The sequence below is a fragment of the Propithecus coquereli genome, unplaced genomic scaffold, assembly GCF_000956105.1.
Source record: "Propithecus coquereli isolate 6110/MARCELLA unplaced genomic scaffold, Pcoq_1.0 Scaffold676, whole genome shotgun sequence".
Classification (NCBI taxonomy): domain Eukaryota; kingdom Metazoa; phylum Chordata; class Mammalia; order Primates; family Indriidae; genus Propithecus; species Propithecus coquereli.
Genome location: NW_012152796.1, coordinates 74,389 through 87,922, shown reverse-complemented (window position 1 = coordinate 87,922; position 13,534 = coordinate 74,389). Strand labels below are relative to the sequence as shown.

Here is a 13,534-nt window from a genome sequence, read left to right as displayed (position 1 = left end):
ATGCTATTTCCCCAATGTGTCTGCAAAGTGACAGTGGGTGGGGACAGAGAGGAGAAGGTTTGAAGGTCTTGGGGAGGAGAAAAGCTGCCACTTCAGGGCACAGGGTCTTTGGGCAGCAGGAAGAGCCTGCCTATTTGAGCTTTGCGATCACAGTATCAATGAGGATGCAATCACCTGCTTATATGAATTTTTCTGGCTCTGGGAAGCCGCCAGGGGACAGACACAGAGGAGAGTTGGGTTTACCCGAGGCTGGGGGCTTTGCCAGACAAATAAGATGACAGGAGAGACAAGAGCTCCATGGGTGGAGCACAGAATCTAAGTGGGACAAGCATGGACAGGGCCCCGAGGACAGTCAGAAAAGGGTCACTGCAGGTCGATGTGGCTGGACAGAAGAGGTATTGGTTGTGCCAGAGGGAATGGGCTAGAAGGAGAGGAGGTGGCCAGAGGAGGATGCTTGAACGTAAGATGGCAAAAACGCACATCACTGTTGTGAAGACAAGGCTCAGGGTGTGCCAGCTGAGCAGAGTGGAGGTCAAGGACCCAAGAGGCCAGATCCCTGGAGGCATGACGCTGTGTGCATGGCTGCCCTACGCAGGTGACAGCAGCGGCCAGGGAGAGGACGGGAAGCAGGCACAGAAATTTGCCTCTCCCCCTCGGGAATGTTGGCTCCCTGAGGACAGGAGCGAGGCTGTCCTGAACACAGCTGTGTCCCCAGCGCCTGGCATGGAGTAGGCACGCAGCGAAACCCTCCTGAAGGAAAATGCCCAATTGCCATTTCATCTCTATCCTTGCAGTTGATGAAACTGCACCCGAGTTTCCCGGAGGTGTCTGCAAATTGTTTGAGTCTCAGCAGGGAACAAGTATTTCGCGTGCACATCTGTGAAAGCCCTTCCACCTCTCCCCATCCCACTGCCTCCTCCTTAGCTCAGGCTTCCTGGTCTCCAGTTTGGGCTCATTTGAATTTGCCCTCCACACCGCTCCTCCCCTGAGGATGAGACCCGGCTCCTTGCAGGCCCCCAGAGCCCCTGATGCTCCATGCTCTCCCTCTGCCCCTCTGACCACCCCGGTGTCCATGCTCTCCTCCTTGCCTTCGGCCTACGGGGGCCTGTTGTCAGCCTAGAAAGCCCGGCTCACTGCCTGCCTGGTGGAGCCCCTCCTTCCTGCCAGCTGCATCCAGAGGGCACCTCTCCTATCTGCAGGCCTGGCAGCTCCCTCCGCCCGCCCTCCCGACCGCCGTCTGGCTCTGCGGAGCGACATGGAGCCATGACTGTCTACATCCTGTCCATCTGCTCCAGTGGATTTGAGCCCATGGGTGGCAGAGGTCAGGCCCCGGTCATCTGTGTCCCTGGAGCCCAGCACAGGGAACTGGTGTGTGTGGCAGTGCACGTGAGCGAGGGTCTGCATGCCCACATGAGCCCCCGAGTGCCCCTGCCGGGAGCGGAAGCGGAGAGGTGAAGAGGTGCAGGCTGAGGGCCACGAGGAGGACTGGAGGGGAGCTGGAGCTGCGGGCTTTATTATCGGCAAGTCTGTACACTGTACATGGCGGGAGGGAAGGGCAGGGTGCGGGGCCTCCCAGGCTTCCTGCCTTGTCCTGCCGCCAGAGCAGACTGTTCGCCCACTGGCCCACCCTCCTGTCCTGGGGAGAGCGCCTCTGCTCCAGCTGCCACTCCGCAGTGTTCAGGGCCGGTCACAGGGGGCAGGGCCCTTCCTCCGCTCTCGACTCAGCAGCGTCACCAGCTTGGCCTTGAAGCCCGCCTGAGCGCCAGGGCGGCCGGTGCCCCCTGCCTCGTCCGGCTCCAGCTCCAGCAGCCGCCGGTACTGGGCCTCCAGGCTGCTGTCCTGGGCCGGGCCGGGCCAGCTCAGGTCCTCGCTGTTGTGGTAGATGGGGCTGGCCAAGGGGCTGCGGGCGCCGGGGCCTTCCTGGGGGTCGGGGCCCGCATCAGGCGGCGAGGGGCCGGCCTCAGGCTTGCACAGGTTCTCGTAGAGGTGCTCGGCAGCGGCTGGGGGCCCGCTGGCCCGCTTGCACACGGCTGCGTACAGCCCGGACGCCGCCGGCTCGTCAGGTGCTGGGCCCAACAGCAGCGGCAGGCTCTGGGGCCCGGGCTCAGCCAGGCGCACCCTCCTGGAGGTGGGTGGCTCGTGCCCCAGTGGTACCTCCCGCAGCTCTCCAGGCGGGTCCAGGGAGGGCAAGGAGGTGGCCCGAGGGAGGGGACAGGGCCGGGGCCCGGTCAGCTCCGGCAGCCGCTCCCGCTGGCGGGCGATGGCAGCTGCCATGGCCCCGCACAAGTCGGGGGCCCGGGAGCTGCTGAAGGCGAACAGGCCCTCGCCCGAGTCACAGCGGCGGCCGGCCTCAAAGGAGAACACACCCTGGCACAGGTGCCACAGCACGGATTAGCCACTGAAGGGCCAAGGTGCTGCCACCCCCCCACAGGGCCACCAGCGCCTCACCTTGTCGGAGCCGAACTTGCGCAGGAAGCGGTAGGGCCAGCTATAGAGGGCCTGGGGGCCAGCTGGGTCCCTCAGCTGGATGGCGTCCTGGCCCAGCACCAGGAGGTAGGGCCCCTTCAGCAGGCAGCGGGCAGCAGCCTCTGTCCTCTGCACCACCACCGGAAACTCACCTGCTGCGGCGGGCAGTGAGGGCGGCCCGTCAGTCCCCCAAAGCCCCCAGCCCTGCGTGTGGTGGGCTGAGGCTGCCCTGCGCCCCCTTGACTCACCTTCCTGCCAGGAGGAGTAGATGGAGTTTTCCTCCATGGGGACGGGGCCCCTCTTGGGAGACTCAGCCTGCCCTGATCCTGAGGAAGACTCCCCTGTGCCCTGGGAAAGGGGCTCAAGTTAGAGGTTGGAGCCCTCCCACTCCTCGTCCACATTGCCTTCCTTGGGTCAGGATCCCAGGACTCCGTGGCAAGCAAGGGCATCCGGGGACCCGGTGGCAGTCCCGGCTCTGCCCTGACACGCTCCATGAGCCCAGGCCCCTCTGATCTGTTCCCCGGCTGCCAGGGGGGCTGCAATCCCCGCCCCACTCCCCCTTGAGGGTGCTGGGCGGGGAAGAGGTGCTGTTCTTGAGGGTGTCTGAGAGCTACAAATCCCTGTGCACACCAGAGATGTCCCCACAGCCCTTGAGCTCAGCGAGGGACAGGCTCTCTGATGCTTGGAGGAGAGAAGAGGCAGGAGGGGTAGGGGTGAACAACGCCCCCAGACTTTTTCCTCCCAGTCACTGCAACCGCCTGCCCTGCCCCTGCCCCTGCCCCCTCTGTCCCTCCTTCCCCAACTCTGTCCCCCTTATCCCCAGTCCTTCAGCATGTCCTGACACTCTGACTCTCAGCACCTCCACCGTGACGCTTGGCCCATGGTAGCATGGCCAGGCACGAATGCAACAAATGCAACAGCTGCCTCACTGGTCCCCTTATTTTAGTATATTTAGTATATTCACAAGGTTGTGCAGCCATCACCACTATCTAGTTCCAGAAATGTTTCATCACCCCATATCCATCAGCACGCACTCCCCGTTCTCCTCCCCAGCCCAGGCGGCCGCATTCTGTACGCTTCGTGTAAATGGAGCTGTACGCAATGTGGCCTTCTGTGTCTTAGCACCATGTGCTCAAGGCTCAGCCTTGTCACGCATGTCAGCACATCGCTCCTTTTTGTGGCTGAATAGTATTCCACTGTGTGGACAGACCACATTTTGTTGATCCATTTGTCAGCTGATGGCCATTTGGGTTGTTTCTGCCTTTTGCCCGTTGTGCGCAGTGCTGCTGTGAACATGGGCGTATGGGTTTGTCTGAACCCCTGTTCCCGTTCTCTTGGGTACATACCTAGGAGTGGAATTGCTGGGTCACGTGGCAACTTTAACTATTTGAGGAACCGCTAGACTCATTTCCTTTTGGTGCATCGCAAACCCAGTGAGGCTTTACAACTGTCAGTGCCTGGCTTACACCCTCCAAAGCCTTTTCCTTTCAGAATGAAATCCCAAACCATGCACACCCCAAAGTGGCTTCAGCGGCTCCCACCAAGCTCCTTGCCTGCTCCTGCCCGTCCAGCCATGCCAGTGCCTTCTTTATGCCCCGGAACTCCCCACACTTTGTCCTGCCTCCAGACCTTTGCCCGTGCTGCTGCCTCTGTTCACGACTCCTCAGACCTGTCTCGTGGGCTCTTGTGTGTTGTCAGGCCTGCTGTCCCCTCCTCGGAGAAGCCTGCCTTGACCATCCTGCTGATGCTGCCCCACTCCCCCGCCACTGCCCGTTCACTTTCTCTAGCTCAAGCTCGTGGCCATCTGAGAATCGTTGCTCAGGTTCCTGGGTTGTGTCCCGGTCGTGGGGGTGCTCGGCAGCGCTTGTGGAGTGACGGGATGTGGGTAAGCGTGCACAAGTGGGGGAGGATGAACAAGTAGCCCCTGGCTCACCGGGAATGCCAGCTGGCAGATGGGGCCCATCCACGCCTGGCGGTGCTGTGCGGCCAGCAGGTGGCTGCGCTCGGTGGTGGTGAGCAGGAAGGCGCCAGTGTCCCGGGGGCAGCTCTCGCCGTCAGCCGGCAGCACGGACACACAGTCGGCCAGGCGTATGCCCCGCCGCTCCCCACGCCGGCCAGGCCCTGTGGACCTGTCACCTGCTGGCCCCAGACCACCATCCCGGACCTCCCAGCTCTCCAGCCGCGCCACGCCTGACGGGCCTCCTGCATACAGCAGAGCCCACACCTTCCTCCAGGACTTCTGGGGGAGAGAGAGGAGGGTGGGAGAGGAGACCCTTGGGTGGTTACTCTCCCTGTGGCTCAGCTCAGCACAAGCTGCTCAGCAAACACTCCCAGCCACCCAGGCGGCCTCTGCTCCCCCAACTCCTCAGGGTGCAGGGGAGGAAGCCTTGCCAGGGCCGGCTGGCAGGGGGAAGAGTCTGTGCCTAGGCTGGGTCAGTCCCGAGCTCAAATCTCACCCCACCCTTTCCTAACTGTGACCTCCATAAGGACCAGTGTTTTTGTCTCTCAAAAGGCCATGAGAACACGGGACTGGGGCTGCTACTGGATTATGTCTTTAAAAGACCTAGTGGCTAGGACAAACCACCTGATACTGCCATTATGTTGGTTCCTCCTCCTCCCCCAGAAAGGGCACTTGGGCCACGGGCCACAGGCTGGGGTGGGAGGGAGGCCTGAACCTCACATTGGCAAGGAAGGAAACATGCAAATAACTTTGAGCAGAGGAAGCCGACCGTTTATCTGCCTTGGCAGCAGCTGCAGCTGGGCCGCGGGGTGCAAGGGCTGCTGCCCGAGAGAGGCGACCCTCCTCACTCCCGGCACTAGGAGCCACACCCTCTGCTGCATGGTGGGGGTCCTGTCTGAAGGCTCCTCCGGCTCAGCCCCCAGCCCTCGCTAGGGGCCTCGGTGCCACTATTAGAAGGGTCAGAAGGCTGCTGGGCTCTTCCCAGCTCGGAGGTTTTGATTCCTAGGCCCTGCTCGGCTCCCGTGTTCCCTGTCTTTAAATGAGGCCTCGGCCCTCCCAGGCTGAGCACAGGGCTCTGCTCCGCACCCCAGCCTGCGTGGCTGCTGCACCTGCTGCCCTGCCCGGGTCTCCCGGGGCCGGCGGGCTGTCCGAAGCTGGGCACGGGCCGCCGTCCCCGGCAGCCGGGGCTCCTCACCTTGCCGAACTTGACGTGCTGCTGGTAGAGGATGCCATCCTTGACGGGGGCCTCCGCAGACTCCATGGCCACGGCCAGGCCACAGGGCTGCCACTGCGAAAACCTGAGGAGACTGGTGACAGGCTGGACGGGAACTCCTCACACTTCCCCTTCTGGCCACTTCCGCTCCCTCTGTCCAGAGGCAGCTGCGGGGCAGGGGGAGGGGAGCGCCGGCTTCAGCTAAAGGGTTGAGGGGCAGCACGTATCTCTTCCGTGGGGCCCTGGCTGGCCGAAGGTGCCCGAATCTTCCTGGAGGGAGCCTCAGAGCCCCCGAGGGCCCATGACCGGGCCTGCACCTGGTCAGCTGGGTGTGAGCGTCTGACCGCAGGCTGGCTCCCCTGAGTCACGGGCTCTGACCCCTCCCCCGTCCCACCCCGGCAGCCTGTGACCTGCGTTCCCCACAGCCACCCCACCAGGACCCTCTTCTAGCCAGACCCGACAGCTCCTGGCTTCCCCACCGAGTCCTGGTTTGAGAGTCGCCAGCCTTGCTCTGCTCTGCTCTCTCTCTGAAATCTCTCATATCCACTTGCTGCTCCTCACCGTCGCGGCCGGCTGCTGCCCACCGCCTGCCTCGGCGTCTCCCGGCAAACCACTGCCCTGTGCAGCCCTGCTGTGGCTCCCTCCACCAACCCCAAACCAGCCTTCTGTCCTTCTCTTGGGTCCAGCCTAGGCTCCTCAGCCCAGCACTCAGGGGCTTGTGTTCTGGCCTCCACCTCCCAAAGCCCAGCCCCTCCAAGGCACCCCTCACCATTGCGCCGCCTGGGGAAAAGTGGGCTGCCTTTTCCTCCTGGAGGCCCTCCCTGATCCACTCCATGCTGTCTGAGAGCACAGAGGCCCCTGCAGTACACATGTACAGCGGGCATCCAGCCACATGGGGTCCATACCCCTTAACGGTCCCAGCCACGTGAGAACGGGTGGCAGCCCCCCTGGGCCCCAGGAGAGGTCACATGCTCTTTTAAAGCTGAGTCCTGCCAGGGGCCCATTTTTCACTTCGCTTTGCAGGAGCCCAGTATCGGGGCTCCATGTATGGATCTGAATTCCGGGGACACCCTCATGTCATTCACTCAGTGCCATCTCTGGGAAAGAATGTGTGTAACCAGGTTGAGAAATGCCATTCGGGGGTCATGTATTTTGCCAGGAAATATACTCTTCTGTTGTGTTTGGGGAGACAGAGTCTCACTACATTGCCCAAGCTGGTCTCGATCTCCTGGGCTTAAGTGATTCTCCTGCTTCCCAAGTAGCTTTGACTACAGGTATGCCACTACACCCAGCTGTGGCCAGGAAATACTTTCTAATGGCCTCCTGGCATCTGACTCTGTGCCCATGGCTGCCCTGAGTGCCAGCAGTTTCAGATACCCGTCCTTTGCATTCTCATCGCCATTTCAATGATGAGGAAATCAGGGTTCAGAAAAATTGCCCAAGGCCACACACCAAGTGACAAACATGGCTTAAGCAACTGCTGTCCCTCCGGGATAAGCATGTGCCCTTACACACAAAATGCCTGGCACAGAGGAACTGTGTGAACACACCCTCTGCCTGTCTCTCGTCAGATGCTAAAATCCTGTTTCATCCGCCCGTGGTCTTGTGACAACCATCCACGTTTATTCGGGTCTGAGTCTGTCTCTCCCACTCATCTGCAAGCATCCCAAGTGGTCGTCTGCCTGCTCTCCTGGATCCTTGCAGCCCAGCACAGCGCTGGGCAAAACAGGGTCAGCAGGTACATGTGGCCTGAATGGCAGTTCTATGGCATGTGCTGCCTCCTCAGTGTGCAGAACTTCCTCCTGGGAGCCTGGGCAGACAAGCAGCAGGGCCCAGGCAGGGAGCAGCCTCCCAAGGGGCACCAGGAGGAGCCCCTGGAGCATCACACAACTGACAGGAAAACTGAAGTTTGGGGCGTGACAACAGTCAGCAAGGACACCAGAGAACCCCACCATTTCTCCTTGGCCCACCAGTGTGGTCCTTCCTTGAGCCATCAATCCAGGCGGCCCAGCAGAGACACCAAGTCCCCACGGGGGCGAGGCTAGGAGGCTCCCCCCACGGCCAAGTCCAAGGCTGGGTGCTGGCAGCAGTGGTGGGAGATGCCGATGCCCCACCTCTGGGGGTGAGGGTGGCCCAGGAACAAGCGGGCAGACAAGGTGAAACACAGAGGCAGGCCTGGGGCTAAGACGGAGGGCCTTATGCTTTAATGGCAGCTGGGGCGAAGGGGAATAAAAACAGCAATTCTGGGGGGCATGGGGAGCAGGCAGCCAGGCCCAGCCTGGCCCAGCCCAGGCCAGCTGGGCCGAGGATGCTGGCTTCTTGCCCAGGGGGCTGGTGCGTGTGTACGGGGTGACTGGAGTCCCGGCGCCTGAGGCCTTTTGGCAGGGCAGGAAGACAGTCAGGTCAGAAGTCCATGGAGCTGTGGGCCAGGTAGTCCTTGCGGCCAATGTTGCTGACCTGCTTGGTCTGCATAGCCTCGAGTTTGGGGCAGTCAGTGATCCGATGACCCAGGCCCCCGCAGAAGGCACAGCCGCGCTCTCCTGGGGAATGGGGGTGGGTGTCAGCAAGGTCACAGGCTACATTCATGCCTGGATCTTGGGCCTCCCACCAGTCCACTGACGCACAGCAGGGACTTGCTGCGTGGTGCTCCCGCCTTCCTGCCTCCCCCACCCCCGCTGTGCCTCCCAGGCTGCAGTCACCTCCGATGTCCAGCATGGACTCATCCCCGCAGTGCAGCACTTGCAGCACGGGCGGTACTTTCTGCTTGGCTTCCAGCAGCAGGGCTTTGAGATCCATCAGCACTGACTCGTCTGGGGAGGCAGGGGGAGTCATCAGGCCCCACCCTGGGCCCTGCAGCCAGAACTTGGGTGGCCACAGGCAGAGGACCCACAGGACAGCTGAGGTGTCTCTGGTAACAGACTCACCACAGGCCTTGTTGATGAAGGTGGTAGCGATGCCTGTGTTTCCTGAGCGCCCAGTGCGGCCAATCCGGTGCACTGCAGAGAGAGGGATACTGCCCAGGGGCTGGGGCCCTGGCCTGGCCCTTCCCCTGCCTGGCCCACACGCCTGGCCCCCCAGTTCCTACCATAGTTCTCGATCTCCTCGGGCATGTCATAATTGATGACGTGCTGGATGGCAGGAAAGTCCAGGCCCTTGGAGGCTACGTCTGTGGCCACCAGAACATCCTTCTTGCCTTCCCGGAATGCCTCGATGGCCTTGGTTCGTTCCTCCTGGTCTGGGGAGGGCCAAGTAGGAGCCATTAGAGCTACAGTAGAAGTTTGGAGAGTAATGGCAAACTGGCCAGGCAGGGGAAGGGATTGGAAGAGGGGTTGCTATGGCAGCAAGGTCTGTGTCAACACATGCACCACCCTGACCTTTGCCCCCATGGATGGCTACAGCCTCGACCCCCTTGAGCAGCAGGTACTCGTGGATGGCATCCACATCTGCCTTCTTCTCCGCAAAAATGAGCACCTGTCCGGGAAGGCCAACTCTAGTCAGAGGGGCTGACTCTGCCCGGGCCCCCACCCAACTTTCCCCATATGCTGTCCCTCCACCCTCTCCCTTGTCCTGGGGTCTCTGGCACAGCATGGGGGGCACTCACGGGTGGAGGTGTCTTCTGCAGGCACTCGAGCAGGTACACCATCTTGGCCTCCTCCTTCACATATTCCACTTCCTGCCAGCACAGGGGCCAGGTCAGGTGATCCTGAGGTTAGGTTCACCAGCCATGGCCCTGCCACAGAGGTCAGCCACCTAATGAGGGCCAGGAGGTGACCAGAAGCCTCTTGCGACCAATGTCTGGGGACCCTAAAAATGGCCATGGCTAAGGGCCAGGGGCTTTGAATGAAACCCCCAGTGACCACAAGGTGAATCCCCTGCTCCAACCAGCTTCCAGGAAGCCTTGCCAGATCCAGTCCTCACAGGTGAGAGATTACCCATCAGGAGTGCCTGCCCACCTGGATGACATCCAGGCTGGCCGCCCCAGCTCGACCCACATTGATGGTGACAGGCTTTACGAGGGCGCTCTTGGCAAAATTCTGAATCTTCTTGGGCATGGTGGCACTGAAGAGTAGGGTCTGCCGCTGGCCCTGAGGAAGGCAGGGGCTAGGGCTGAGGGCACAGAGGGCATGAAGGCATGTGGGAGATGGGATGTGGGGAAGCTGAGCAGCTGGGATGCAGCCCCCCTGGAGTAGGAGCAGAGGGTGGGGCCCTCCAAAGTTCAGTGTGGGGTGAGTGAGGGGTGCCTGGCCAGGCAGGGGGCAGGCACCTTGAAGTAGGAGAAAATGGTGCGGATGTCACCCTCGAAGCCCATGTCAATCATGCGGTCGGCCTCGTCCAAGGCCAGGTAGCGACAGATATCTAGGCTGACCATCTTCTTCTGCAGCAGATCCATGAGGCGGCCAGGGGTGGCCACCATCATGTGTACACCGCTGGGGACCAATGAGAGACCCTGAGGTTGGGGCTACCTGCTGTCACCTAGGGGCTGGCAGGCACCCTGCCTCTGTTCTGCCCTCTGCCCTCCTTTCTGTCTTTCTCACCTGTGCCGTCCTCGCCACTCCCGCCACCCTGTCCCATCTGTAGCACACCTTTCTCTCGTGGAAGGTGCTGCAGTCTTCTTGGCCACTGCTCAGCCCAGCACGCCCTTCCCTCTTCTCCTGGGTCGCTCCTCTCACCCAGGACTGTCCTGAATCCCCAGAGATGCTTCACTTTGTGCTTCCGTAGCCCCTCTGTAATGTTTATTGGGCTCGCTTTCCTGGTACACTGATTTCATCTTTTCTGTGCCCACATCTTCCGAGACTGGGAATGCCTCAGATATAGGGACGGGGCGTGGCCTGTCTGTGAGCCCAGGGCCTGACCCAGGGCCCCTGGTGACGTCTGCACTGCATAGGACGGACACAGGTGCCACAGGGGATCCAGCCCTGCCTAGTACCCTCAGCTTCCTTGACTGACAACTGGACAACCCTGATCTCCCCGGGCCTTCCACCTCTGCTTTCTGCCTGAACCGCCCCTTTTCAAAATTCAAACGTCACCTTCCCTGCAAAGCCTTCTCTGACCTCCTACCTTAGATGCCCCCAACAAGGTGGGCCATTCTATCTGCTGTGCTCCTGCAGTACTTGGCCACATCCTTCTGTCCCACCCCAGCAAACCTCCCCATTAGACTAGGGGCTCCGTGAGGCCTGGGCCCATAGTGGACCTCAGCAAAGGTCTGTAAAATGGTTAAAGGGTCCTTTAGCTTCCCTGGGGGCTCTGGTGTGGCCTGTGAGGCAGGGAGTGCCAACACTCACTGTCGGATGGTCTCCATCTGCTCTTTGACAGACATGCCCCCGATGCAGAGAGCACAGCGCAAGAGTGGTAAACTGTCCTCCTGTAGCAGGCGGCAGTAGTACTCCAGGATGCCATGTGTTTGCCGGGCTAGTTCCCGCTGCAAGCACAGGGACAAAGGCTGGCACCAGATGGTGGCCCCAGTTTCTGCCCTGCTCTCAGGCCAGTGTATCTTACCGAGGGGCAGATGATGAGTCCATAGGGCCCTTCACGCTTGGAGAAAGGTAACCTTTTCTCTTGCTCCAGGCAGAACATGATGACAGGCAGTGTGAACACCAGCGTCTTGCCTGAACCCGTAAAGGCAATGCCTATCATGTCACGGCCAGACAGACTGTTGGGAGAGGACAGCCTGAGTGTCAAGTTCTGTAGAAGACAGGGACTGTTTCTCCAGTTGGACACCTAGCCATTGCTCCTCCCTGTCAACACCCTTCTCAGGGAACCCAGGTCCACAGGCCACACTCACACGGTAGGGATGCCCTGGATCTGAATGGGCGTTGGGTGATGGATGCCTTTCTTCTTCAGGCCCCTCAAGACGGCTATGGAAAACAACCCAAGCATCATCCTTGTGACTCACAGGTACTTTATCAGAGCCCCAAAGCCTGTAAAATTGGCACTATTCCCACAAGTTGCAAATGATGAAACCACGGCTCAGAAAGAGAGAGAGAGAGAAAGAAAAACAGAGAGAGACTTGTCTAAGACCCATGGGCTAGGTGGAGCCATGATTTGTACCCAGGTCTGTCTAAACCCCACATCGTTCTCCCACTGAAGCTCCGTAACAACAGAGGATAGTGAACATGTACAGCTGGGACAACTGAAAAAGGAACCTAAAGAAATCCCTCCTCGAAGCCCTCTATCTCCAGTGGCTGGGCCCAGTGCTGAAGTGGCTGACCTCAGCAGGGGCTAGGAAACAACCTCACAGGCGCTTGATTCTAAAAGTGTGCTGTCTCTCCCCATTCCCAGGCACCTGCAGGAAACTTCATTTCCTTGAAGCTCTTGATGGGTGGCGGGATACCATCTCCCTCCACCAGGATGTGGTACTTCTTCCGTACACGCTCATGCCGCCCTTCAGACATGCTCAGGATATAACGGGGCGGTGTCCAACTATAGGTAAGTGGCAGGGATCAAGGAAAGCCTTAAGCACGGCTGGCCTTGGGTGTCCCTGCTAGTCCCAGCCACACACCATTCTAAACAAGGACAACTGCACGGACATACCTGGTTTTGATTGGGTCGTCGTACGTGATGCCCTTCGCCATCTCCTTCACTGACATCAAAGCTGAGGACAGAGATGTGCCTCAGGGCTGGCTCCTGCTTCTGGGAGGCCAGACCCCTTGCGATGTAACGTGCCCAGTGCTGTGGGGAAGAGGCTCAGTGCACCTCCTCGCTACCCTGGCCACAACCATACCTCGGCCCTCAGCCACACTCTCCAGGATCTTCTCTTCTTCCTTCAGCTGCTTCTCCTTGGCAGACTCCTTGCGAGCTGAGATGAGACACAGACGTCACAGAGACACCAACAGTGTGCCAGGCTTAGATTCTCCCCTCCCGCCTAGGCAGTGCTCCCCAGCCCACCTTCGGCCTTCTCCTTCAGGTGCTGGTGCTGATCCAGGAGGCTGACGTTGGACTGAGGGCCCAGCGGGATGTCGTCCTCATCTCCCCGGGGCTCGCTGCCGCTGTCCGGCTGCTCCTCCTCTGCAGCTCCCTTGCGTCTTCGCTGCAGCAGCTTCTGGAGCTGAGGTTCCACCAGTGCCCCCCAGAGTCAAGCCCAAGAAATAATGGAGCATCGGGCCCACAGGGCCTGCGTCAGGATCCTGGCTTTTGGGCGAGAGTTCTGTGCCCGAGGCGCAGAGCTGCCCTGCCCCCCGGATCGGGTCGTCAGTTCCTCGTTTGCCTGGGGGTCATGCTCGCATATACTGACACACCTCAGACAGCCGCCCTCGCCCCGCAGGCCGGGGCCACACCCCCCACGCCATTGCGACCAGGCGGTCACGCCCCCATTCCTCCTTCGACACGGCCCCCTCACCAGTAGTTGCCGGCGCTGTCGTAAGGGCACATAGGGCACGTAGTCCTCGTCGTCCTCATCCTCCGCCTCGGAGCGGCTCCGTCCAGCAGTCACCTCGTCAGTGCGAGCCCTCTGCAAATACGCAGGAGTCAGGCCCAGCTCGGTCCCCCGCCTTCACTCCAGCTTCCCTCCCCGCCGCAAGGACCCCAGGCTCGCTCCCACCTTCCGCTCGGGCTCCGACTCCTCCATCCTTTGCCCCACGCATGCGCGCCACGGCAAAAACCCCCCCGCCTTATCTGAGCGAGAGCCAATCAGGTATTAAGAAGCCGACATCAGCGACGACCCCGGAGTTACGGATCGGGCAGAGGGACAAATTTTTCTCCCGAGCCGCTCTCGTGCGGCGCGACGCCTACACCCTGTGTGACTGGTTTCGTGACTGTTGCCAGGGCTGAGGGCGAAAGCGTCAGACGAGGCATTGTGGGACACTGGAGGATTTGGAGCATGCGCTAAAGGCTCAAACCAAGCCCGGGCGAAGACGACGCCCTGAGTGGAGGTCGCTGATCCGCAACCGGGTGGCCTG

General features: G+C 60.7%; 2 protein-coding genes across 2 annotated transcripts; both read right to left on the bottom strand.

Annotated features, from left to right (window-relative positions):
* Positions 1 to 1,524: 1,524 nt before the first annotated feature.
* Positions 1,525 to 5,809, bottom strand: DOK3 (docking protein 3). The gene is made up of 5 exons (XM_012660726.1): positions 5,622 to 5,809; positions 4,400 to 4,705; positions 2,715 to 2,814; positions 2,449 to 2,621; positions 1,525 to 2,367 (listed from the first exon to the last, which is right to left on the bottom strand). Exons 1-5 carry the CDS (start codon positions 5,685 to 5,687, stop codon positions 1,678 to 1,680), a joined length of 1,335 nt encoding a protein of 444 aa, XP_012516180.1. The 5' UTR covers positions 5,688 to 5,809; the 3' UTR covers positions 1,525 to 1,677.
* A 2,008-nt stretch (positions 5,810 to 7,817) lies between these two features.
* On the bottom strand, positions 7,818 to 13,270 carry DDX41 (DEAD (Asp-Glu-Ala-Asp) box polypeptide 41). Its single transcript, XM_012660725.1, has 17 exons — positions 13,177 to 13,270; positions 12,976 to 13,086; positions 12,525 to 12,684; positions 12,361 to 12,435; positions 12,171 to 12,231; positions 11,923 to 12,059; positions 11,422 to 11,494; positions 11,136 to 11,289; positions 10,922 to 11,058; positions 9,904 to 10,066; positions 9,593 to 9,724; positions 9,241 to 9,312; positions 9,014 to 9,110; positions 8,725 to 8,874; positions 8,564 to 8,635; positions 8,339 to 8,449; positions 7,818 to 8,179 (listed from the first exon to the last, which is right to left on the bottom strand). Exons 1-17 carry the CDS (start codon positions 13,201 to 13,203, stop codon positions 8,043 to 8,045), a joined length of 1,869 nt encoding a protein of 622 aa, XP_012516179.1. The 5' UTR covers positions 13,204 to 13,270; the 3' UTR covers positions 7,818 to 8,042.
* Between the last annotated feature and the right edge of the window lie 264 nt (positions 13,271 to 13,534).

Bases quoted from the DNA above. Each gene is read 5' to 3' on its own strand.
- DOK3 (XM_012660726.1), bottom strand. From the start codon at position 5,687: ATGGAGTCTGCGGAGGCCCCCGTCAAGGATGGCATCCTCTACCAGCAG. The intron at 2,815-4,399 runs GTGAGCCAGGGG...CCCCTTTCCCAG, and splicing joins TCTGCCAGCTGGCATTCCCG to GGCACAGGGGAGTCTTCCTC. The intron at 2,368-2,448 runs GTGAGGCGCTGG...CACCTGTGCCAG, and splicing joins GCAAGTTCGGCTCCGACAAG to GGTGTGTTCTCCTTTGAGGC.
- DDX41 (XM_012660725.1), bottom strand. From the start codon at position 13,203: ATGGAGGAGTCGGAGCCCGAGCGGAAG. The intron at 11,495-11,922 runs GTGCCTGGGAAT...TGTTTTCCATAG, and splicing joins GGAAATGAAGTTTCCTGCAG to CCGTCTTGAGGGGCCTGAAG. The intron at 11,059-11,135 runs GTAAGATACACT...CTGTGCTTGCAG, and splicing joins GACTCATCATCTGCCCCTCG to CGGGAACTAGCCCGGCAAAC.